This window comes from Struthio camelus, chromosome 28 (genome assembly GCF_040807025.1).
Source record: "Struthio camelus isolate bStrCam1 chromosome 28, bStrCam1.hap1, whole genome shotgun sequence".
Lineage (NCBI taxonomy): Eukaryota > Metazoa > Chordata > Aves > Struthioniformes > Struthionidae > Struthio > Struthio camelus.
Window position 1 is genome coordinate 2101193 of NC_090969.1, and position 24757 is coordinate 2125949.

A 24757-nucleotide genomic window follows, 5' to 3' on the forward strand; every position below is an offset into this window, starting at 1 on the left:
TTTTGGGGTCCTCAGTTCAGGCCCCAGGGCAAAGGGGGGGGCCCTAAACAGGGCCTAGTATGGAGCCAGGTGGGGCCTAAAGTAGTTTTGGTGCCCCCTGAAGAGGACCTGGGGGATAGGGGACCCTGAATCAAGAGCTAGTAGGGAGGGGTATCCCCAGGCAGGCCCAAGGGTTGGGAGGGGGAGCACCCTAAGAAGGGCCTCATGTACAGGGAGGGGTCTCCAAGCAGGGCCTAGAGTAGTTGTGAGGTCCCCAAGCAGGCCCTGAGGGAAGGGGGACTCCAAAGCAGGGCCTAGCAAGGAGGGAGGGATCCCCAGGTAGGGCCTAGAGTAATGGTGGGGGTCTCAGGCAGGGTCTGGGGGTGGGAGGGGGGGGTCCCTAAGCAGGGTGTGGGGGTGAGGGAGGTCCCTTTGCAGGGCCTAGGGGCACTGAGGGGTCCCTGGCAGGACCCAGCCTGGCCCAGCTGCCTGCGCTGTCCAGCAAGAGCCTTCGCAGGGCTGGGGTGGCACCGAGGAAACGGAGGGGGAAGAGCCCCTGGCGCTCTCCCTGCTTCCTCTGGGATTAGACGCAACTCAAGAAGCCACCTTCGAGTTCATGCATAAAAGATCAATGGAAATGGTTGGTAACCTCCAAATATTGTTAAGCTTAATTAAGCCTTTAAGGACTGTGTGAAGCATCAGTGGGCAGAGCTGCTCGTTAGCACAGTGAGGGCTTTGTTGGTTACTGCAACCTGAGCTCCAGGTTATGTTAGTTCTTCTAAACCGTATGCTTGGGGCTGTTGTTAAAGACCCCAAGTCCTTCCTCAGACCCCATTTTCTGCTTCCCTGTGGCAGTGAGCCCACAGCTGCCCCAGAGACCTTCCTTTCGGACGGCAGCATCCTGCAATGGGACCCATCGGCGTTGGTGTGCCCTCCCCCAGCGCGTGGGGAGGGCACAGAGCGCCTCTTGCCTGCGTTAAAGAACAGGCTCCTTCCTGGAGAGACTGTAATGTGCCCTTCTCGCCATGAACGTAGCCAAAACGTTGCTAAGAAGTTGAAGGTAAAGATGCAGGAGGAAGAGTGCGTTTCTTGGGCTTCGGCCCTGCTGCTCCCCTTCATCCAGCAATAGCACAGCAGTACATTTATGGAAATAACAGGTCTTTGGTTCAAGCACCCTCTTGCCTTGAAATTAGGCCCACTTTTGCAGAAGTGGGCAGTTCCCACCCCCTTGGTGCGTTTGCCCTGAGCACCTGTCAGCTGAATCAGCGCTTGTGATCTAACCTTAAGAGACTTCCCCAATTGTAGCCTGTCCTTTAAGGACTTTGGTATGAGCTTAGGGTCTAAATACTGTTATAAAAATCTGTTGCAGATTGCTCGATAGGGTTTGGATCATGCTGTCATCGTGGGACTTCAGACATAACAGGAGCAAAAGTAAAGCTCTTCAGCGAGGTATGGATCAGCTGCTATGTACAGACCTGTTGTCACGATCCCCTGCCCAAGATCCACCAGCAGAAGGTGCAGTCACAAGTCTGGAGCTGTGTATGGAGAAGGTATGATGCAATTCCCTAGTAGTTTCTATGTGTAAAGTCTTCCTTCTTGGAAATGAGTTTAAAAAAATCCATATGGATTGCAATAAAAGGAGCCCAAAAAAAAAAAGAAAACCAACCCCCCTTTCTTTCCTGATTTTTTGCTAAACTTTCTATCTGCATTTTGGTCAGAGTTTGAGGGCAGAACCTTCTTTATCAAGCTCATTTTCAGGCATCTCAATCAACAATATCATTGTTCTCTTCCTGTTTAAGTGAACATCTCATGAATAATGTACCGGCTGCCTGATGAATATGCACAATGGCTGGTGTGCCTGGGAGGGCTTCATAAATGATTCATGCCCAGAAAATGTTCTTCACCTTGCAACTGTACGGGAACTGTAAAAAAATATTTACCCTTTAAAGTGGGAGAGATGGCCTGAAACCTGCCCAGGGAAATGCTGAGTGAGGTGGGCTGGAGTTAAGCACAGCAAAAGCAAGGGAGAGCACCTCCAAGCAGTGAAAGAAGCTGCATCCAGGAAGGTGATTTCCGAGCTCTGATTTCCCCCTCTACAACCCAGTCCTGGAAAGCCCCAGAGCTTGCTGAAATCACTCAGAAACGAGGCTGTTCAGCAGCTCCCGAGTTCAGGCCTTATTTATTCTAACAAATACATGACTACTTCTGCTCTGCTGACATCCCTATACAGAGAGCTTCCTTGCACAGGAGAAGTGAAAATGCTTTGGGAGGTGCAAAGGGCAAGCATACACTTTCCATTCAGAAGGGCCAGGCTCTTCAGAAGGCACCTACCTTCAAATGCCTTGGGATTGTTTTTATGTGTATTTTTATCACTGATTACCTTGTTTAAGGGCCTCTTGGGCCTCCAAGAGGAAAACTCCAGTTACCATCAAAAGCTCTGGAGGAAGAAAAAAAAAAACCAGCTCATGGTGTCTTGAGCTGTGCGGTCCCAAAATGGAAACCTGTGAAAGTTGAGGCAGCTTCTGGATGCTTGGCCGTGTGCCAGCGGGCTTTGCTTCCCACGCCGGGCAGTTCTGAAAGGCAAAGGGACTGTCTGCAAAGAGCCGGGTGTCGCCTTGGCACTATGCAGGCATCATGCAAAACAGATGAAGGCATAAATGGTCCCAGTCTGCCTTTTGGGTGAGCAAAGGCCCACTCTGGAAGTCCTTATTTACCCGGCGGGAGGTTATTTAACCCCGATGGAGAGCAGAACTGGCTTGGGTAATACCTATGATTTGCCACTTTAAGAACATGTGAAAAGTCAGCTGAGGATGCTGCTGGCCTCACAAGCAGGTACCTGTTTGTGAACTTTGCTCAGGTGAGCAATCAGAGGTAACAGGTTGTTTAAGGCAGTGAGCACCCTGCAGGTGTAGGCCTGTAACTAATTACCTAAAAATAATGACTAAACAATTGAGAATTACTTCATGATATCTTCCACCTAGGCAACATTGTGCCCTTCCTTTCACCACCAATGAAGTTCAGGGGGTTCTGTCCCCCTTGGCTTTACGTTGGGTGAAATTTGGTCCCAGTAACAAAGTGACATAAGGAAGGCCTGAAAATCCCATGGGAATTTTAGAGCCTATTTACATCTTCCGGGGAGAAGAAGAAGTCCAAGGCCAGATCTAGCATGGTGCTGGAGAAGCTGCATTAAGTCCCCTCTGTGACTGCTAAAAGCATGTGCTTGAGCTCAGATTCAGCACAGTTTGTGAGCAACTGGAGTCACTTTGCTGCATGGAAGCCAAAATAAAGTCTGGCTTGCTTTTTCCTGCACTTTCAGTCACTCTTGGAACATCTGGAATAAGCTGGTTCATGGAATATTTGTTCCTTGTAGGACTGGAAACCATTCTGTAGCAAATTAGATGTGCCAGAAACCACATGGTCAGGTGCAAACCCTTCCCTGACCCATTACTGAATCTGATTAGAGCAGCCAAGTCAGCAAAAGAAGTGTGGACAAGAAAGCTGCAATATTAATTTGGTCACCTACCAAGAGCTCTCATCGACAGAGCAAGCTCTGGAACAAAGGACGCATTCTTACAGTCAGCGTTTTAGTTTTACCAGCTATTTCTGTCGAATGGTTAATTAAAATCCCCATCCTCCCCCCCCCCCGCAACAAGCTATTTTCCTGAAGAAAAAGCTTTTTCGGCACTCATAAAATCAATTCCTCTTGAAGAAAAATTAAAAATGCAATATGCACCCTTTCCCCATATGCATTATATTAAATAGTATGCCAATGTATGTAAATGAGTCTGAAATTCAACTAGATGGAAGTATTTAAATATTCATAATCACAGTACAGCATATGCAAACCAGGCTCTCAGCAGAATTGCGCTGCAGTCTCAAATAACAGCTGTACTCGGGCAAAGATGCTTTAACACAACTAATTCGATTATTAATGAAAATGTGGTCAGCGCTGGTTGTATGTTTGTTAACATTCGTGCAGTGGTGTTAACCTCTGCCAAATGTTAAGCACGTGCTTAATTCATATCGAAGTCGGTGGACTCTAAGTATAAACTTTAATGATTTGCCTACACATCACCTCACCGTTTGCTGAGCTCCTCTAATTTGTTGCTAATCTGCACTAAATATTATCATATTTTGTTGGTAATAAGAGGATAGTCTAGTCTACGTTATGTTAATTCGAGAAACCTTTCGATCCACACAAGAAAGGATGTGGGCTAGAATTTAGCCTCTGAAGAACGGGACGTGGTGTTTACGCTTTTTTAACATTAATGCATATTACCTAAGTTCTAATGTATATACTCACTCATGTATAATCAGAAGTGCATTTTTGAAGTGAGTTATGAATATCTTATGATGAACCCGGAAAGGTGAGCATGAGGCACGGATTTAAAATTAGTCCATTAGCTTTTTCTACAAAGAAAGACAGAAGGTGTAATTCTTTTCAGCTGATATGGATGTGAAAGAATGAAGTAAAAATAATTCAGCTTTTTCAAGCTGTGCTCATTTCTAAGAAGTGCCAATAGCTGAGATGTTATGTTGGAGTTTTTGTCTTTTTTTTTTTCTCCTCCTTTTCCCCTGCTTGGAGATAAGAAGGAAGTTACAATTTAAAAAATTTATAACATACAAAATGCGAGATGATAATATACTTTGCTTCCTTTCTTTTTATGATTCCAAACAAGCTATAATTGGTCCATAAGTTGGCTTGAAAAGCTGCAGAATTGCACCTGTGCTTCTAATGAGCTTTGCAATTATATAAATAGTTTTCTTCCTCCTTTTAATTATGGAGTGACAAGGTTAAAGTTGCACCTGAGTTCCCTTTATGGGGTTTATTTCCTTGCTCCCTCACCCAATCCACAAAAATCCCCTACCAAAAAAAAAAAAGTCACGGTTCCCTCCGAGCTGGCACCCACAGAAAGAAATCGAGTCGTCGCTTGTGAACTACCACGATGTGTGTTTTCTTTCTGCCCCAGGAACGTCCTTGCCGGACAGGACGGCCGAGAGCAGCCCTGGCCCCCGCAGCCTGAAACTCCAGCTTTGCGCCTTCCGCCGGCAAACACGAATTAAGAGGGGCGACGAACACGGAGGGAGCGTTGGCTGCCGATACGAGCCCCAGCAGCGGGCTGTGCTGCTTGATGTATGCCGTCGCCCCTGCCGAGGAAGGGCGCTGCTGTCTGCGACGTGTCCGGTGGGTGCTAGCAGCGCGTCCTCTCTCCTGGGTTTCCGTCCCAGAGTCCCGTAGGTGCCCGTCAGGGACCTGTCAGGTCGCGTTTTAAATAAACCTGCAGTTTTCAGAGCAGCCTGTGAAGGCTGGAAGCGTGTGCCCTCAAGACCCCTGGACTCCTGAGCCTCTTTTGAGGGGTCCGTGCAGGGCAGCTATAGCCAAAGGAGCGCGAGGCTCTGCTCAGAGGCGTCCAGCCCTGAAAAGACAAACGTGGCTCTGCCGCAGCCCCCGAAAGACGGATGCGGCTATTGCACAGCCCCTCGTGGGCTCACGTGGCCGGGGGGCAGCAAAGCCCCCAGCCCCTGTGCCGTGACGGAGGCCGGGAGCGGGAAGCCGGCCGGCCGCGAGAGCCGAGCGAGCGTGCGGAGCCAGCCCTCTGCATATTATGCTGGGAGGCTGGATCTGAGGCTAATGCTATGCCGGGAAGATGGAGCGTCTTGAATTATTACTGTGGCTTCCCCGTGCAAAGGCAGGCGCAGGGCCTGCGCCTCCAGCTCGCCCTTCAGAGCTTCTCCTAGGCTTTTGGGGTGATTTGATTAGTTAAAACAAACAAAAGCCCCAACCCCTGGCAGGTAACGAGTTTGGCCCCAGGGCTTTATCCTGAGCTGTGGCCCCAGAGGAAAGTGAATAACAGGCGGGGAGGGGGGGGTGCCACCCCTGGGGTGGTGCACAGTAATGTGATGATTAACGTATTAATTTATGATGATGAAATGCTGCATTAGGGTATGATGAGCCAGCTCAGAGCCAGGGTCAGGGAGTCAAGAGCGTTGCCCCATGCCTGACCTTGAAGTGTGGTGCAGAGCTGGGGGCTCCCTGGACCCCCCCCCCAGCACCCTGGGTGCTCGTTCACTGAGTGGGGTTTGCAGATCCCCAAACGGGGGGCTGCAAAGCGTAACCCCAAAGGGGCCGTTTGCTGCTGGGGCTGAGGTTGAGGGGTTCTGGGGTTGGAGAGAATCGGGGACCTGGGCTGGTGTTTGGGGGGCTCTGAGATTGCGGGTCTTGGGTTTGGGGGAAACTCTGGAATTGAGGGCCCTGGGTTTTGGGGAGGGTTTTGGAAAGGAGGCGGTGAGTTTGGGGGGATGCTGGCATTTAGGGGTCTGGCTTTGGAGGGATCTGGGTGCTATGGGGGCCTGGGATTTGGGTGGCTCTTGGAGGGGGGGGTTCAGGGATTTGGGCTCTAGTACTGCAGTTTGGGGGGTTCTGGATTTCAGCTCTGGGTTTGAGAGGGAGCTGGGATTTGAGCTCCGGGTTTGGGGGGGGGTTCAGGCCTGGGGATGCTCTTATTTGGGAAAGCTCTGGGCTGGTGGGAGGGGGGGACGCTCCGGTTTGGGGGAGTCTGGGCTGGAGAATCTTTGGGTTTGGGGGGGGGGCGCTCCGGGTTGGAGAATCGCTGGGTTTTTGGGGGGCTCCGGGTTGGAGAATCGCTGTATTTTTTTTTGGGGGGGGGGGGGGGGGAGGGCTCCGTGCGCCCCCGGCGGCCGCGGGCAGCGTGGCAGCCCGGCGGATGCGGCAAAGGCCTGCGCATAAATTATGTTCATGACGCAGCAGCTAAAAAATCCCATCGGGGGAGGGGGGGGGAAAAAAAACAACAACAACAACAAAAAAAACCCCAAACGCACCAAATCTTACAAAGCGCTGCCCGGCGCCGGCGGTAGCCGAGCCCCCCCCCCCCCCCCCAAAAAAAGCAAAGGACCGGCGGCGGGGTCCCGGGGCGCCTCGCTGCCTCCCTCCCTCCCCTTTGTCCGCCGCCGCTGTGAGATGAATTTTTAATTATCCGCCGGCAGAGGGGCGGCGCGGAGCGGAGCCGCGCAGCCCCCAGCGCAGCGCAGCGCGGAGCGGCCGCGCCGAGCCCCGGGCGCGCTGGTGAGTGCGGGGCCGCGGCCGGGGCCGGGGCCGGGCGGGCGGGGGGCGGCGGCGGCGGCGGGCCCCGGCGCGGTGAATATGCAATGCCTTCATTAGCATAATTTATATATTTATGATAAAGAGAGCGCGGCGTTGCGGCGGGGTTTGGGGGGGGGCCGGGATGGCGGGGAGAGGAGAGCGGTGGTGGCGCAGCGGGGGGGGGGCACTGGGGTAGGGGGAGGTTGAGGGGGGTCGGGATTCCCCCCCCCCCCAAGGACCGGGGATGGGGGGGCTACAGAGCTGCGAGGGGGGGGGGACCGGGGGTAGCAGGGATGAGGGGGCTGGGGACACCGTGGGGGAAATAAGGGGCGTCGAGGGGGTGAGATGGGGGACACGGGGGGGGGAATTAGGGCTGGGGGATCCTAAGGGAGACCGGGATTTTGGGGGGGGGCGCAAGCCGAGCTGGGGTTGCCCAGGTAAAAGAGGGGAGAACAGGGGGCACCAGGGCTGGGGCTTGGGGGGGGGCAGGAGAAATTGGGGTGAGAAGAGAGGAGAAATAGGTCTGCGGATGGGCAGTGCTGGGGGTCCCAGTGGTGATTTGGAGGGAGGGGGTCCTCGACAAGCAGGGGGGGCAGCTTGGGGGTCCTGGTGGTGGCAGGCAGAGGCTCAGCCCCAGAGGGGACTGGTGCATGCAGGCGCGGAGCTGTGGGGGGGGGGGACAGAGAGCAGGGCTGGGGGGCACGGGGGTTTTTGGGGTGCGCCAGCAACATATGGGGCTGGATGTGGGGTGCTGCGAGGGGCGGGAGGTTTTGTGCATCCTCCCAGGGCAGTTACTGCCCCGGGGACCCCGCGGAGGGGGGCAGCTCCTGCCGCTGCGCTGAGCCCCCTTGCTTGCGTTTTGGGGTGGGGAGGGGCAGGGTTTTTGGGTGCCGGTGCGGTCCCGGCGCTGCAGAGGACGGGAAAGCCACCCCCTGTATAGCGCCTAGGGGTGCCCTCGGGAGTACCCCAAATTGCCACCCTGGAGCGAAACGCGCCCTCGGCTGCGGTCTGCTCCCATCGCCGCCCCTGTGACGGAGCAGGGGCCGGGCGCAGCTGGGTGAACCCCTAATCCCCCCCCCCCCAACCCCGGTCCGTGGACCGACACCACCCTCGGGGGCTCCCTTGGGGACCCCGTGGGGTTTGAAAGACCTGAACCCGGCGGGAGCCGTGTGGCTCCTTCCCTGTCGGGGGGCACCGCGGGGCTCCCTCGCCCCGGACCTGCCGCCCCCCCTCCACCTTGCGACGGGAGCCCGCGGCCGTCTAGACGTCGTTAGGGCAGGGGTAATTAGTCTTCAGCCGACGAGCCCCCGACTCGGAAGAGCGAATGCTCCGCTTGCTGGGGCAGCCGTGCCCCGCCGACGGGCGATGAGGGTAGAGGGCTGCCCCCCGCCGCGTTGCGTTTCCCCGGGGACCGAGGACTGGGCTGGATCCCCTAGGCGCGCTGGGGGGCGAAGCGCGTGCTTTTGGGCTGCGGATCGTGAGAGCGACCCGGTTTCGGCCAAGTTCGACCGAAGGGCAGGGAGCGCGAAGGTAGGAGCCGCCGTGCGTTTTGCAAGCCGAGGTGTCGAGCGGCCACGGGGGAGTTTCCCCGGGTGTCTGGGCAGCCCAGAAACGGGAGAGCGCGCGGGGATGCTCGGCTTGGCCGCGAGGCCCCTTGGGTCCTGCGAACGGACTGCCGTGTCCGTCCGAGATGTCCCCGGGCCCTCGGCGTGGCTTCGCTCTGCGGCGTTTACGGGACCGGCAGGCAGAAAGCGACTGATGCTGCAATCGCTATTTTGGGGGGAGACGGCTGGGAGCTTCTAGCGCGGTCTCAAATCCGCTCCCGGTTTCGCCACCCTCCTCTGGTATGACCTTGGGAGGTGAGCTTAATCCCTCCGCTCCATATATGTGCAACGGGAATAAAAATACTTCCCCGTCTCTACGGAGAAATTAGCAGATTCCTCTGAAGTCACTGGTCGGGCTGTAAGCCGATAAGCGCTGCTCCCCGTGCCGGGACCCGCGTGGCACCGACCTGCCCCGGTTTGACTCCCGTAGTCCCGGGTGCCACAGAGCCAAAGAGCAGGTTTTATTTGGGGTTAGGACCGGCTCATGCCCAGGAACCCCTTGAACGTGCGAAGGCAAAGATGAAGGGATTCAACCAAGGTCGTGCAGCTCCGTCGGCAGCAGAGCGCAGGTTTCCCGCGTGCTTTCCCGTCGGCACGTGCCGGCCCTCCAGGAGGGATTGAAAGTGTTTTAGGGTGATAGCGACCGAACGAGTGAAAACACAACGCGGCCAGGAGAGACAAGTTTAATGCTGCAAAGACGATTTTGCAAATGATGGAGCTAAACCTCCCAAACTGGCAGGAAACCCCAGTAAAACATTTTCTCCCCCCTGCACGTTTTTAAGAGCAGATTTTGTAAAACGAGCTGGATATGCATACCTCCGCGCGCGTTCGGAGGAGGACCCTCTGCCTGGTATTTCCTGCTCGTTTGCCTGCGCTGCAACAGCAAACGCTTTGATTAAGCAACCGAAAGGTCGCCCGAACATCTCCTTGCGGTCAGGGTCTCGGAGCGAGCCGTGCTTGCGCCAGGGTTTGTCCCCCGTGGCTCCGGGGAGGCTCGGGGCCAAATCGATGCAAACCAACCTCCGGTTAACGCAGCTCCGCTTCGCTTAGGGACTTTGCGTGTCCAAACGCAGCTCTCGGACGAGATAATCCAGGCTGGGAAGAGCCTGGGCTGCGTTTCGGGGGGCTCCGTGTGCTCCGCCGCTGGCTTTTCCCTCCCCAGCTCGCCTCGGCCCCGGCAGCGGGTGCTCGCGGGCGCCTGTCCGAGCTCGATCTGTTGGATAAACTTCCTTATCGCTGCCCCTGGCAGCCCGGGGTGGCCAGCGTGCGCCTATTCGCCTGCGTTGGGCTCGCTCCCAACGTTGGGGCTTTAGCCTGCCCCGGCCCTGGCGGAGCTTTTTCCAGGAACGAAGTTGACTCACGCCGGGGGCTGAGTAACCGAGCGTTTTGGGGAGCTGCCATGCCTCTCCCAAAGGCCTCCCAAGAGGAAAAGAAACCTCTGCCTTAAAAGCCTTTGCAGCCCTCCGGCGGGGGCTGTCGCCAGCTTTCCGTTAGAGCCCCCCGATCCCGAGGAATTTGCAGCTGGCCGTAAAAACGCGCTCGGCTCTGCAGCGTGCCAGGCAGGCTTCGGCCCCGGGAGCAAAGCTCGGCTTTTACAAGCGACGCGTCGGGCGTTTTGCGCTCCCCGGCGCTGAAGCCCCGCCGCAGGATACCCAGCCGGGCTTCGGTGACTGCGGTTTTTTAGGTGGCTTCGCTCCAGCAGCCAGCCCGGGACAGCGAGGAATCGCGTCGGTGGCCTGACGCCGCGAAGGCCCTTTTGCCGCAGTCTAGCGATGCAAACGGGCTGCTTTAGAGTCGCTTTCAGGTTAAGTTTCTTGCTGCATAGAGGAGAGATTTGGATGAGGAGGTCGGGACCGCTCAGTTCAGCTCCTTTCCCACTGGAAAAAGGAAAAAGAGCACCCAAAGGTGCTCTTAAGTCCTGAAAGCCTCTTTGCACCCACGGTTGCATTAAGGAACCGAGCGCGATTCTTCACCTTCGGGTTAGGCAGGGATCGGGCGCCCAGCGAAGAAATGGGCTGGCTGAGCCCGTCGGGGCAGAGCTTGGGTGCGTGGAGGTGTTTTCCGTGGCAGGTCTTGGTCGGAGAGCTGCTCACCGGGGTGGCGGGTCCCAGCTCGTCCCCTGCCTCAGTTTCCCCATCAGTAAATGCAGCTAGGGCTGCTGGCTTGCTGCCCGCTCGCTGCAAAACGTTCTGGGAGCCTCAGCTTGGGAACGTGCCTCTCAGCACAAGCAAAAATCTGGTTTTTTTGTTTTTTAGAAAAGATAAATTCCAAATGAGCTTGGGAGACTTCTGAGAAAATCAAATGCCAACGCTGTTTTTAACAATTGTATTTGCCTTCGCGAAGCCTGGCTCTCGTGAAAGCAGCGTCAGCTCGGAGCACTAATAAATAATGAATCAATCGGAGGAAAAGTCTTTAAAGAGATAAACCGTAGAAAGGTAAAAGACTTTTTTTTTTCCTAGGAAGGAAGCTAATTTGAGGGGTGGGGGGAAAAGTTTTCAAACCCTTCTCCCCAACCGTAAGAACTGGAAATACAATGAGGAAAAATACCTCTTGCTGATGGCACGCTGGCCAGGCTGGGTCTTTCCCCGCCGGAAGGTGTGATGATAAAAGCGTTTGAGCTGGCAGGACGGCTGCAGGTGAGAGGTGCCGCGCGTTATCAGGATACGCTTCGTTCGCGGGGAGAGAGAGACCACAGCCGAAACCCGTTCCCTTGGGATGGGTGACCGCTTCGGAGCGGGGAGACGGTCAGCGTTTCGGTACGTTTGCCTGGCACTTCCCACTTCTAGATGTGTAAAGCCGGTGCGATAATTCCCAGGACTGTTTTAGGGGAAGAACTCAGTGCGTTGGCACCAATTTTTAGGGTTTCTCTAGCTGGAGGCAGCGCCTTGCCTCGCTGTCACACTGCTTCTGGTGCATTAAAAACTCTCAGCCTGGAATAGGAGCATCCCTCCAAAAGAATTAAGGCAGGATAACGATAGTGAGTAATTAGCAAGCTGTAAGCATGTCCAAAGTGTCTTCTATATAGACCGGGTCTAATTAACCTCTTAGGGCTTCTCACCTGTGGCAAGTTTGTTCAAACTTAGATTTTCACCCACTTGGGATCCAAGTGGCTACATCTCTGACTCATCAACACTTGTAATTAACATGGCAATTATATTCACAGTGAGACTCAGAGCATCTTAAATTATCCTCTCTTTTTTTTTTGCCTTCTTTTTTTTTAATATTATTATTATTTTGTGCATTTCATTTCCTTGTCACCATCTGTTGTGAAATGGCTGTCTTCTTGCTGCGTTGCGCTTAACACCACCATCTGGCCAAATTATTTGTCCCATTAATTGCAAAAAAACGTGTGAAGAAGCAAAATGAAACGGTGCTACGAACCTGCACAACGTCTGCTAAGCGAGAGGCAGCCCGCGCCGCAATCCGAAGCGTGCTGCCCAACCGCGCCGAGCCTGACATTATGAAATGTCTGTTTAATCGTCTCGCGCACTAATTGGTCTCTTTGCACAGCACTGAGAAAAATTTCTCGCTCCTCTTCTCGCCGCGTTATTTGAGGCTTCCCCCGTGGGGCAGGCCTGGACAGATCTAAGTCTCTCGCTGAGATAAAGACAGCAGTTAGAGCATGGATATTATGCCCTCTTCAGCCTTGCGCCGCTCTGGTCTTGCTAGAATAAATCTGCGGTTCTGAGTGAGGCTCTTTAACTAGTGATGGATTTGGGCAGATAAAAACGAGGGCTGCTATTTGCAACAGTCCTTAGATGGGCAAACTCCGAATCTCCGAGGCAAGTGAATACATCTGTTCGCTTTTAGTTACTGCGGGCTTTAGGGACGGCTCACAGATTAGGCTTGAATCTCCTTTTTGCTTCGTTCCGTCTCCCTTGGCAGTGATAAGGGGGAATTAACTTGCAGGGACGAGGGTGCTTGCTAGTTGTCCCGTCTTGCCGAGACGCATGGGATCTCGTTCCTCCTCATCGCTTCCCGGGACGTTCCCGAAATGCCCAGGCGAAAGGAGCCGTGCCGGGCGCTCTCGGCACTGAAATAGCTGTGGTTTTTCTTTCCCTACAGCCGACCAAGTGAACTGGACCGCCTCAGCTGAAGAGCCTGCCCTGACAAGCAGGACCTGCAAGACCACCCTGTTGCCCGCCGGGAGCCTTCTTCCACCCCGGAGCAAACAGTGAGTGAGTACTCGGGGCTCCCGGCCCCAGATTTCCTTGCAGATAGCTGCCGTGTCGGGGTGCACTCACTTCCCGGAGGCTTCCTGGTGCTCGCTGTCCCCTCTGGGCGCTGCTCCAGAGCAAACGTGCAGTGCTCCACGGAGGTTTTCTGGTTTCTTAAAGCATGCCCCAGCTTTTTAGGAAGAGTCTCCCTGCAGACCGAGCAGCGCTGGGGCCGTTCCTCCCCTTTCTATCCAGCCGCTGTTCCCTTGCCTGGCACTTCCCAAGCCGCCCAAGGGAGTTGGGTGCTCGACTCCTGTGCGGGCTTGGGGACCTGCTTGCGCAGCTGCGTTTCGGACTAGCATAGGGACCGCGTGATTCTCCGCCAGGACGAGATTTAGTGCTGTGTAGGTAACACAGCTGTTTAGCTACTGCTCTGCTCTTGGGATTCGTCTCATCTAACGACAGGCTCCGGTGTAGCGATAGGAAGGAGCAGCCACGTGCCGAGTGTTGGGAAGATGCTGGGTGGTTATTCCCAGTCAGCAAAGCCCTGGGGGCTGCTCTAAAGCCATGCCAGCATCTACCCATGCCAGCACGGTCTGGTGATGCAGAGGGAAGATCACGTCATTTATAGCCAGCGATCTAGAGCATATTTGCACCCCGTGGGGTGAATTCTGCAGGACGCAGGGGCAGAGCCTTCCCTGTCCCCCCTGCCAGCCACTGAGCTCCCAGCTGCCCCCAGAGAAATTCAGAGAGTGCCTCTTCCCATGGGAGAGGTTTTCCTTCTCTCGTTCACTCTTTTTGCAGCAGGACGCTTTGCACTGTTGCATTTCTGTTTTTTCACTCTGGCTGCCCCTCTCAGGCAGTGCAGATACCCCTTCCTCTGACTTCCTTGCTGTTTGCGAGGCTCAGGCTGTTGGAGAGCTCATTAACTTTTAATAACGCCAGATGCCTGCATAAGCCACTCGCTCGTCCCTTGCTCTGTTCTCTGTTGCACTAGAATAAATTGTTAATTAAACAGTGCACTGGCATCCCGAGGTGTTTGCCTACTCTGAAGCTAAGGCCAGGTTTAAAAATTCACAGTAGCTACCAGAGATCAGTCACTGGCTGCTCTAAACGTCCTCATTTAATCTGACAGCGGGGCTAAAACCTTCTGGCTCGCTGCGGCCGGCAGAGTCACGCTGGTTTTGGGATCTGCTTGTATCTTTGGGTTGAGCCCAGCAGAGCCAAGCAAGGGGGCAGATCTGGAGCAAGCGGCTTGCAAGCCCTCTCCCGGCGCTCGCCGTGGAATTAGCCCCATCTCTGCTGGGACCCCAAGCGTCACTTCACTGTGGATGATAAATAATGAGCGGCGTTTACAAAATGCAGCCTAAGGGAATTAGATGCTGAGCCCCTGTTGAGTTTGAAATGAGAATTCGGGCTCTTAATTCAATTTAGGCCCCTTTGGATCAACAGGATCCAAATAACTATGTTTACTAATTGCATACAAATGCCAGGCCCAGCTAAGGATACGCTCCACAGCCTCAGCAGGAGTCTGGTGGCTTCTGCGAAGCAGAACACAGTAAGCACTATTAAATGGCTCATAAAACGAAGCCAAAGGGATGTTCCCCGGATCCTTTTGGCTGGGCGGGAAACACCTCGTGGTCTGACATGACTGGGTGATATATCATGGGAGAGCTGAGCTGCAGGGTGGCAGGGGGTCTCCGCAGCAGGCCACATTCCCTTGCGGAAGTAAAACCCCTCAGACAAGATAAATTAATGCAGCTTTGGAGGAGAAATTCCCTTTTGGATCAGTGGTGGTCCCTGGGGGGCTCTGGCCGAGCGCTCTCTCCGGTTGGGGTGCTCAGTGTGGGGGACAGAGATTGCGGATTCGCAGAGCTCACGCAGGACCGAGCTGGCTGTTCTGCACCGTGCCAGCACCTTTGCTTGGGGGGGAGGCAGGATCAGGCCTTGGTTGGAGATAGGTCCACTGGTAGGCTCCCGGGCCGGAGGTGAGCACGCGCTGCCTGGCGTTTTGGGACAGCCTGGGCCGAGAGAGCGTGGGTCTGGCTGCACCTACCAGTGTAAACATGCCGCCGGGCTCCTGAGCAGTTACACAAACAAGGACACCTTCGCACATGCATCAAGTAATTTTGAATGTCATCCAGGCTGGCTGGTTAAATGCATCCCAGAGACATTGCTAATAAAAAATTCATAAGCCGCTTATAAAGGCAATTATGCTTCTGTAAGGCAGCAAAGGGACAATACGTGACCAAATGAGTTAATGAAGGACGTTAAAAGAGGAAGAGTTGCCTTCCAACAGGTGTGCCGAGTCCCTTCCCTTCGTGAAAAACCCATTTCGCCCACCGGGAAATTTCAGCCTAATGAAACAGCCGCATCAAATGAGATCCCCTCAGGAAAGAGCAAATTGACTCTCCTGCCTCTTGCATTCAGCGTCGGGGGCTCGCGATGGCTGTGATATGTCACTTGGGGACCTGCTCTGTGCTTCACACAGGAGCGGTTTCGCATGGGCCATGCCTCAATTTTAGGGATTTTTCAAGGGCGCAGTAGGAATTGGGTCCTCTTCTCCCACAGGGCAGTGGGAGAGGAGAAGGGGAAAGGTTTGATCCTTGGCATAACTGTTCCCTTGCTTTGCCCGTTGAATATTTGACACAATTATATGGCACCCACAAGCCTTTTGCAGCCTCCTGAGGAGGAAGGAGGTGGTGGAAAGCACCTGTCGCACCAAAACCTGCCTCCAGGGAGCTGTATACGTGGCCACAGTGTGGGGCAGAGGTGCGTTAGCAAGCTTTGCCCTGCTCCGAGTTGCCCTCAGGGCCAGCACAGAGCGGGGAGAGGTGGATCGTAGGGCCAGAGAGGGGCAGGTAGGCGGCAGCAGAGACCAGTTTGTTCTGCTCCCAGGTCGAGCCGACGTGTGACCCCCGAATCGCTTGCTGGTGCAGTGACAAATGCTCCTGTGTCCCTTGCTTGCAGCATGTGGAAAGCCTGAGCTGGCTCCCCCTGCCCTCTGCAGCCACCTTCTCTGGGGACACCATGGACACCGAAGCCGTGCAGCCCCAGGAGGCCTCACTGACAGTCAACGAGCAGGTATGGGCATCGCAAGGTTCGGGGCGGCCGGCAGGAGAAGCTGCTGTAGCTGTTTGCACCCCAAAACCGGCGGGTTGGGAGGGGGTTTCGAAGACGGCCTGAGCCCCACTGCATGTGCAGCCTGCCATCTCGCAGGGGAAAACAGCTCCGTGCTCATAACCAGCAAGTTTTCCCCCCGCGCGTGGGCATGCAGGAGTGCCTAATCTCAGGTTTGGTTCGCAATAAAAGGAAGAGGGGGCACCAGGTCCTGCTCTCGGCACTCCTGCAAAGCTCTGGGTGCTGTGTGATCTTCACCCAGGGGTTTGGCTGGCTGCAGCCCCGCGGGAGCCCCAGTGCACTATTGCACAGGGAAAACTACATCATGATTTGGAAGGCTTGTCCAGCTCAGACCCCCGGGGCTGTGAATCAGCATTGACTCTAGAGCTGCTTCGCAAGTTTGGAGAGAATTTGGCTCGCCGACTTTAGCCAGCGCAGGGATGCCAGCTTTGCCTGTGGGCTGTAAAGGAGGTGGTGTGGCCATTAATAGCGGTGTTTTACTGCTGAAGACGTCACCCACCGATGCACACGGAGCTGGGGTTGGTTAGGGAGAGCCCTGAAACTGCTGATTACCTACAGCAGGGAGACCCTGGCCAGGGCAAGGGCTCTGTGCTGGGCTGGCTTTGGTCCCCACAAATGTCCCCTCTCATGGGGAGTGGATGGGCTCTGCTTCACTGATTGCAAGGGTAACGGGTAGGGCAGGATTCGGCCCGTGGGGCAGAGCAAGCCCGGGAAGCTCGGGCGCCCCGAGCTGACGGACGCTTGGGGCACGTTGCCAGGTCATCGTGATGTCCAGCCACGAGACGATCCGCGTGCTGGAGGTCGGTGTGGACGCCCCGCTCCCAGCCGAGGAGGAGCGGAAAGCCTTAGAGATGCCGGCGAGGGAGGTAGTGCGGGGCTTGCCGGGAGAGACCACTGACCCGGCCAGAGAGGACGTCCCGCCCAGCGCCGAGACCTCGGGCAGCGGGGACGCAGCTGGTAAGACACCTTCCTCCCTGGCTGTCCCGCTCCAAGCGCTGCTCAAAGACGGGAGGGGAGTTGCACCCACGCTGGCCCTTGGGTGCAGGGCGCAGACTCTCACCCTGCTCCGGAGCATTGCTCCCGTGCTTAGCTGAGCTCAGGATTTAGCAAAAGCAGTTCCTCTGGGAGCTGATTGGGGAAAGCATCCTGCATAAAGGACAGCACATGCTTAACATAGAGGTGGTTTGTCGCTGAGCTGCTGCGTTGGGGAGCTCCAGTTTCCCAGCAGCCCTGGAAGGGGCAGAGCCACTGTGAGCAGAGAGCTGGTTTCCTCTTCCCTTCTCTCCGGGCCGCTCCAAGGTGCCGACCTGGCGCTTCCCATCCCAGAGACAGCATGGGAACGTGGCCCTGGAGATGAGCCTCGCCCCCAGCTTTTGGGGAGATCCTGCTTTATTCCTCACTGCTTTGGCCAGCACCTGAGTCCTCTCGCAGGTGCAGCACAAAACTGCCTGCAGGCGCTGCCATCCCTCTCCCCTCTTCTGCCTATTTTGGGCTTTAGCTTCAATACGACTCTCCTCTCCCTGGTTATGGCCTTCGTGCTGTGCTTAGACAGCACCATCGCGTGCCTGGGGTCGTCCTTTTGCCAAAGAAACCCACACCAGGCTTGTAGCAGGGCACATCCGTGGCTCGGGGTGGGAGATCTGAGGATGGAAAGCATCTCTGTGGGCTGTGAGATGCTCCGGCGCTGCCTGCCCGTGGGCTCGAGGAGAGGAAGAGCCCCACGGGTTATGGCAAAAGCCGTAGGTCCATGGGAGCAGCGCGAGACAGAGCCCAGTAACACGGTCTTTGGTTGGTGGGAAGCGCTGGGTGTTATGCGTGCTGTGGAAAGAACGGAGGGGAGAAACACAGCTTCTTTTTGGTATGAAATTTTTTTAAAAGGCTTTTCCCAATTGTGCAGACCTCTAGTTATTTCTGGGCCAGGAATCAAAGCCGAGAAATGCCTGGCTTTTAGCTGAGAAAGGTATTTATTTGGTAGAACTTTTCTGCCAAAGGTGAAGACAGAAAAAGGGTTTTTTTTTCCTTTTTACCAAAATAGAAGAGGATTAAGCAGATTTTATACTCGAGGGTTACCATTATTAGAAGTTGGGCAGAATAAATACCGGAGGTCGCTCAAACAACAAGTAGGTCTTTTGAAAGTAATAAATTTGGATTAGGAACAAGGTTTCCTGTTACTTGACTGTTAATGATACTAAGCAATTTTAATACATTCCGCAAATCTGGGCGGGGGGTTGAAAAACACAAATGAAAATTTTTCACTAAGAAACCTTTAGCAGAAGAGTGAAATTTCACCTGTGTGGTAAATTGTATCCATTTTCTTTTGGCTTGCTATTAGTTTGATATTAGCCTTTTGGTTTGTTGTTAGTAGTTATACTTGGTTTGTTACTATATTTCAATCCAGGAGGGAAACCTCCTTTTTTTTTTTTTTTTTTAAAAAAAAAAAAAGCTTCCAAACCAAGAAAAATCACCCCAAAACACAAAATGACCATAAAACTTCATCTGTTTCAGACTGGAGGCTTTTTTCCCCTGGAAAATGGGGAAAGTGAAGTAAAATTAAGCTAAGTTAAATTGTGTGCAAGAGAGTCAGGGAAGGCAGAGCCCCCAGACGCCCCGGACCCAGCGCGGTCCCAGCCGCGGGCTGTGCTCCAGGCCCCTGCGGGGGGGCGCTGAGCTCCTGCCCCTGTTTACGGGTGGGTTACAAGCCTTGACATTAAGGCATAAGGGTCCCGGTCCCCTTCCCTTTTGTAGCCCCCTGGCCTGGATGCAGGGTTTGGGGGGTTGATGCTGCCCTCGCTCCCGCTGCATTTGGAGCTGCCGGCGTCTCTTGAACTCATCTCCTCTCTCCTTCCCCAGGCAAAGCCAAGGCAGCGCCGGGAGCGGCCTCCGCCAGCGTCGCCTCCGCCGGCACCTTCGGCCAAGCCCCGAGCCAGCAGCCGCAGCCGATGGCCCCGCTGGCCGTGCAAGCCGCCCCGCAGGTAACTACCCGGGAGCTGCGGAGCGGGGCGGGCGGGCGCGCGGGACACGGGGTGGCGGGACCCCCCTCCCACCCCGGGCAGGCGGCCGTTCGCGGGGACACGGGGCAGCGACGGCGGCTCTTGGCGCGGGGCGCGGAAGCGGCGCCCCGAGCCAAGCCGCTCTCCCTCGGCCTGGCGCCCTCGCCAAGGGGGCCTCGCGCCCCGAGGTGCCGCCGGCAACGCGTCGGGTGTTCACGGGGGACCCCTGCGCCCTGCGGGGGCTGCGCGGAGCTGGGAACCCAGCTGCGGAGAGGGGAGGGACCCCGGGCCGCGCGGCTGCCGGGTCTGCGCATCCCCCCCCCACCCCTTTGCAAAGACTGCGCTCGCTCTTGCCTCGCTGATGCTGTCTGCAGTGGCGTTGATTTTTGTTCTTTTTTAAATCTTGTTTACTTTTGCAGGTCTTGACTCAGGAAAACTTAGCAACAGTTGTGACAGGAGTAATGGTTCCAGCAGGGACAGTTACTCAACCTCTTCTTATCCCCATCAGTATTGCAGGTCAAGTGGCAGGTCAGCAGGGGCTGGCTGTGTGGACATTTCCTACAGCAACGGTCGCTGCCCTTCCCGGACTGACGGCTGCTTCTCCTACAGGGGGAATTTTCAAACCGCCTATAGCCAATTTGCAAGGTAACCGTTGCCCTTCTGCTTTACGGCACCTCTAATTGCGCACCTGGTCCTCCCCAGCCCGCGCCGAACCGCAGCCCAGGATGGGGCTGAGACGGTTTAAAATCGTGGGGACGTGAAGACCTGGAGTTGGTTTTTGTGACTCCCTGGGTGCAAAAATCGCTGGGAGCATTGGACCAGGGTGACGAATGGGGAGGGCAGGACAGAGACGGCGAGGGGCGTGAAATGAGACCGCCTGGAGAGCGGTCCGCCCACGGGGCCGTGCTTCGGGGTCCGGTTCAGATCTGGGGCTCTGGATACGCCGTCCCCTTGCAGCGGGCACAGCTCTGCCAGGGGACAGACAGGTCCCCGGTGCTGCCGAGACCTGCAGGGCGTCTCTGCCCACGGCCGGAGAGGGATTAACGCCTCCCCGACTGTCACGTTGCGATGCCAAGCGAGGGCTTCGTGCCCTTATCTCTCAGAGGGAATTGTCTCGTCTGAGCTCCCTCGAGAGCCACGGGAGAGAAAATTTTTTCCAATTGCGATTCATCCCCCGCGAAGACATCCGAGCCAGGGGAGATGACGTGACCTGGAGGTGCCTCTCTCCCTCTGCGCTGAAAGCTGGGCAGCTGCTTTGGATTAAACCCAGCACTTCAGCTGGGCAGGATGAGTCCTGCCGCAGCAGGCGAGCTCAGCTCTGCCTGTTACGGGGGCGCTGGGAGGTCTTTTCGGTGTGAGGCAGGGCAGCAGCGATACCAGGAGCGGGAGCGTGTGGTGGAGGTGCGATTGCTGGTTCGGTTCCCTTCGGGGCGAGGAGGAAGGATGCACCGGAGCTGGGGCCGCACTGACGTCCCTTTCCGTCCCCCGCTCACTCTCTGTCCGTCTCTTTGCTTTCAGCTGCCGCCGTGCTGAACGCAGCGATACAAACGCCGGTGCAGCCCGCCGCGGCGCAGCCCCGGCCCGCCGTGCAGACGCAGAGCGTGTTCGCCCCGGCGCCCGCCGTGCCCGGCCAGCCCCCCATCCTGCCGCAGCCCGCCACAGCGCCCGCGCCGCCCTTGGCTAAGCCTGTAGAGACGCAGACCCAGATCACAGTCCAGCCTGCGGGATTTGCCTTTAACCCTGGCATAGTAAGGAGCCCGGACGGACGGACGGAGCCAGACGAGTTTCCCTCCCGCTCCCCTTAGCCCGGCACTTTTGTGGCCGCGTAGAGCTGCAAGCGGGAGTGCTTCCCCGTGGACACAGCGTGCTCGTAGGAGACCTGCCTTCTCTCTGGGTCCAGCCAGCGACTTGTGGGCGATCTTTGCAGATCCCCAGCCTCAGTTTCCCCCACTCTGATGGATGCTGATCTCTCTCCAGCGACTGTGCAGGGAGCCAGACAAGTGGTTTAGGCAAAAACCCTGGCGATTAAGGACTCGGCGCGACCGCTTCCCATCACAGCAGCGAGGCAGGAGTTACCCTGCCGCGGGGGAGCCTCGGAGGGGAGACGCGGTGGCCCCGGGGCGGGGGGTGGCCTGCCTCTCAGCAGGCTGTCGGTGCGGGTGACGTCCAGCTCCGTGCACCCGCGTCTTACTGGCGGCTCTCGGTTCTCCGCAGATCAGCGCGGCCTCGCTCGGGGGCCAGACCCAGCTGCTCAGCTCCCTGGCAGCCGCCCCCGTGATCGCAAACACCATCTCCAGCGTGCAGGGCATCACGGGCCAGATCCTGACCAACGCCCAGGGCCAGGTACGGCTGGGCAGGGAGGGTCCCTGGACTGCCTCCCTCCAACCCGCTGCCTCTGGCCCTGGGGAGAAGGGGATGGAGATGGAGACAGGGGTGGGGATGGGGAGAGGAGCCCCTCTCCCCCCAGGGGAGGGCGTTTGCAGGACACGCACCCACGGCTCCGGCTCTCCCCCCCTCACCCAGGTGATCGGCACCCTGCCGTGGGTGGTGAACCCCCCCGGGCTGACGGCGGCCAGCCCTGCCCCGGCCACGCTGCCGGCCCCGAACCTGCAAGTGCAGGCGGTGACGCCCCAGCTGCTGCTCAACGCCCAGGGCCAGGTCATCGCCACGCTGGCCAGCGGCACCATCCAGGCCGCGGCCATCAAGAAAACCAGCGCCCCCGAGTCGCCGGCCAAGAACGAGGTGAGCGCCAAGTCCAGCGGGGCTGGCGGCAGCATCGTCGAAGCACGGCAGCATCCCTCGCCGCGTTGCTTGGGAGCGCGTGGGCACCTTTGACACGACCTGTCCGGGTACCCGCAGTGCCACCCCGTAGGGCCCCTGGATGCCCAAGGTCTCTGCTCACTCACAGACCGAGTTTCCCAGTTCCCAGCCAGGATGGGAAGAAACAGAACTTTGCCCTGGCGTGAGCGGTGGTGGTGGTCGGTCCCCCGCGAGCAGCCAGACGTGGCTGCTCCTCGCTCCATCACCTCCGGGCCCAGCTGCTCTCTGCTACGTGCTGGGATGCTCCAAACCCAGAGCAGAGCTGGCTCGTCCCCGATCCCAGCCGTCCGTGGGACGGAGGCTGCCCCGCTCCGTTCAGCCAGGAGCGCGCTGGGCAGATCCTGGTTTCTCTGAGCCCGTTGCGTCCCCACCGTGAGCAAGAGCACTGTGATGGCTGCTCTCATTTTATCTTCTGCCCAGAAAGCAGAGACACGGAGGGAGGGAGCTCTGCCCCGGCAGCGTAGCCGTCCAGAGCCCAGAGCTCGCCCTGCTTTTGTCCGCGCTGTGGCCCGCTCCAGAGCGGCTGACCCTTGCTCTTCGCTCCAGGTCCAGCCCATCCAGCCGGCCCCGGCTCTGTCCCAGCCGGCCGTGGTGATCGCCACCCCGGCTGCGAAAACCTCGTCTGCTCCCGTCCCCATCACCTGCTCGGAGACTCCCACCGTGAGCCAGCTGGTGTCCAGTAAGTCACGCTCGGCTCCTTCGCCTTTCATGGTGACCGATGACATGTGTGCAAGGGAGAGGGCAGCGAGATGGCCGGGACGGGGAGAGGAGCCCTGGCCGGGCTGCGGGGCCGTGCCCGCGCGCTGCCGCTCCTGCCCATGCGAAGCCGCGGCTGAGTTCAGGGTTTTGCACGCTGGAGCGTGGCCGCAGGGTCCGCACCGGCGCCCGGACTTCGTTAGGGAGCCGCGCGTTATCGCGGGGAAGGGACACGACGGCTCGCGGAGCGGCGCGCCGTTGCCACCGTGCAACCGTTTCACGTTTTCCCCGCTGTCCCTCGGCTTGCAGAGCCCCAGGCTCCCAACGCCAGCGTCGACGAGGACGGGATTAACCTGGAGGAGATCCGGGAGTTTGCCAAGAACTTCAAGATCCGACGCCTGTCCCTCGGCCTGACGCAGACCCAGGTGGGACAAGCTCTGACGGCCACCGAGGGACCTGCCTACAGCCAGTCGGCCATCTGCAGGTACCAGCCGTGGGGCCGACCCGGGCCGGGGGCCAGGATCGCGATTTCGTGCGTAATCTGTGAAATTCCCTCCTCTGGAGGAGGAAAATCAAGGAAAGCGCAGGGTAGTTTGGGTCACTGCTGGTGACGCTGGGATCTCCGCCCAGGAGACGCCTCGTTACGGCCGTCTCTTCGTTAGCTGCCCTTAGACAGTGATAAAACCCCAGTGTCCTGATTCGGGTGGCAAAGCTGACCTGAGAGCGGGGATTTTCGCGGGCCGTAGTTCCCGCGTCTCCTCCCTGCCACCCGCCCGGTCCCTGCGCTTCCCGGCGGCGCTGGCACGCGGGGACCGGTCTCTCGGTGCCGCGCAGGTTCGAGAAGCTCGACATCACCCCCAAGAGCGCCCAGAAACTGAAGCCGGTGCTGGAGAAGTGGCTGAGCGAAGCGGAGCTGCGCAACCAGGAGGGACAGCAGAACCTGATGGAGTTCGTGGGCGGCGAACCCTCCAAGAAGCGCAAGCGCCGCACCTCCTTCACGCCGCAGGCCATCGAGGCGCTCAACGCCTACTTCGAGAAGAACGCCCTGCCCACGGGCCAGGAGATCACCGAGATCGCCAAGGAGCTCAACTACGACCGCGAGGTCGTCCGCGTTTGGTTCTGCAACCGCCGACAGACGCTCAAAAACACCAGCAAACTCAACGTCTTTCAAATTCCCTAAAAAGAAAAGAAAAAGGGCTCCCCAACGCCCGCCCCAGCCACGAGCACTTTGCGCCTAATTTCCCCCTGCCCCTGCGCCCGCGCGGGGCTGCGGCCGGCGCGCGGCTCTCCCCTCCGCCGTGCCCGTCGGCGTCCGTGTCCCCCCCCCCCCCCCCCCGCACGCATGACCCAAGCGTGTTCCCCGTCGGGTTGTCTCCCTCGCGCGGGACAGGGACGATTCCCGCGTTTCCATGTCCGACTGTTCCTGCCGCCCGCAGAGCGATTTTGATTTTTTTCGGGGAGGAGGGGGAACGTTTCCACCCTTCCCGCAGAGTTTCCTGTCTTTCCGAGGTAGCGTTAAGGCCCGGTAGCGGCGAGACCCGGGTTCGTTTCACCCCCCCCCCCCCTTTTTCGGCCGTCTCTGACGCCTGCATCGTTCTCAGTGCTGGCGGGGTCCAGGGCCAGCGGGAGCGTTTCCCTCGGGGCTGAGCCGGCGCGAGCCCCTCCGGCGAAGCCCTGGGGAGCGCTCGGGCCGAGGAAACACGATTTTCGGCTCGAGACGGGGCAGCTCTGTTTCGGAGCTCCAGGTGGGAGCCGAAGCCCATTTTAGGAGCCGCCGTGGAAAGAGGGTTTGGACACAGCGGCGCCTCCTCGCCGAGCCGGGAGGGACTCGGGGCATCGCCCCGCGCGGGACGGGGAGGGAGGTGGCCGGGACGCGGGGACAGCGCCGCCAGGCCGGGGGGGGGGCACCAGGGGCCGGGTCTCCCCGCCGGGGACATGTCAGACTGATGCACTTGATGTAGTGGTGTGAAATAAACAGTATTTTTTCTTTTTTTTTTTTTTTTCCTCCTCCCTCCCTTCCTTTTCCATTCTTCTTGGTGGGGGGAGAAATGGCCCGTTCCCGACCCCGGAGGGAGGCTTTGCCCTGCGCCTGGCTCGGGCTTTTCCAAGTCTTCCCTGGCTGGAAGCGCCTTCTCCATGAGGTGGCATCCTTCCCTTGCTGTCTGCAGCCTAAATTTAGGAGCGTGCTTGTTCCCCCGCCGCAGCAGGGAAGGCAGGGAATGCGGGCGAGGGCTACTGGGGCTGACAGAAGGGTTTTGGGTGGGATGT

The 24757-nt window shown here is 57.5% G+C and overlaps 1 protein-coding gene across 8 annotated transcripts; it reads left to right on the top strand.

Annotated features, from left to right (window-relative positions):
* Window positions 1–393: 393 nt before the first annotated feature.
* Window positions 394–24481, top strand: POU6F1 (POU class 6 homeobox 1). 8 transcript variants are annotated; one of them, XM_068921589.1, is made up of 15 exons: window positions 394–619; window positions 835–1039; window positions 1349–1529; window positions 4950–5164; window positions 12751–12859; window positions 15813–15926; window positions 16742–16940; window positions 18834–18955; window positions 19393–19618; window positions 20492–20721; window positions 21188–21316; window positions 21497–21715; window positions 22340–22472; window positions 22799–22973; window positions 23324–24481. In XM_068921589.1, exons 6-15 carry the CDS (start codon window positions 15873–15875, stop codon window positions 23667–23669), a joined length of 1833 nt encoding a protein of 610 aa, XP_068777690.1. In that variant the 5' UTR covers window positions 394–619; window positions 835–1039; window positions 1349–1529; window positions 4950–5164; window positions 12751–12859; window positions 15813–15872; the 3' UTR covers window positions 23670–24481. The 8 variants fall into 8 exon arrangements, with proteins under 8 accessions (XP_068777690.1, XP_068777691.1, XP_068777689.1 ...); XM_068921590.1 differs by lacking the exon at window positions 835–1039 and having other exon boundaries at window positions 12751–12863; XM_068921588.1 differs by lacking the exon at window positions 835–1039.
* The last annotated feature ends 276 nt before the right edge of the window (window positions 24482–24757 follow it).

Coding starts and splice junctions, on each gene's coding strand:
- POU6F1 (XM_068921589.1), top strand. CDS start 15,873: ATGGACACCGAAGCCGTGCAGCCCCAGGAGGCCTCACTGACAGTCAAC. Junction 20,722..21,187: donor TTGCCTTTAACCCTGGCATA/GTAAGGAGCCCG, acceptor GGTTCTCCGCAG/ATCAGCGCGGCCTCGCTCGG. Junction 21,317..21,496: donor TGACCAACGCCCAGGGCCAG/GTACGGCTGGGC, acceptor CCCCTCACCCAG/GTGATCGGCACCCTGCCGTG.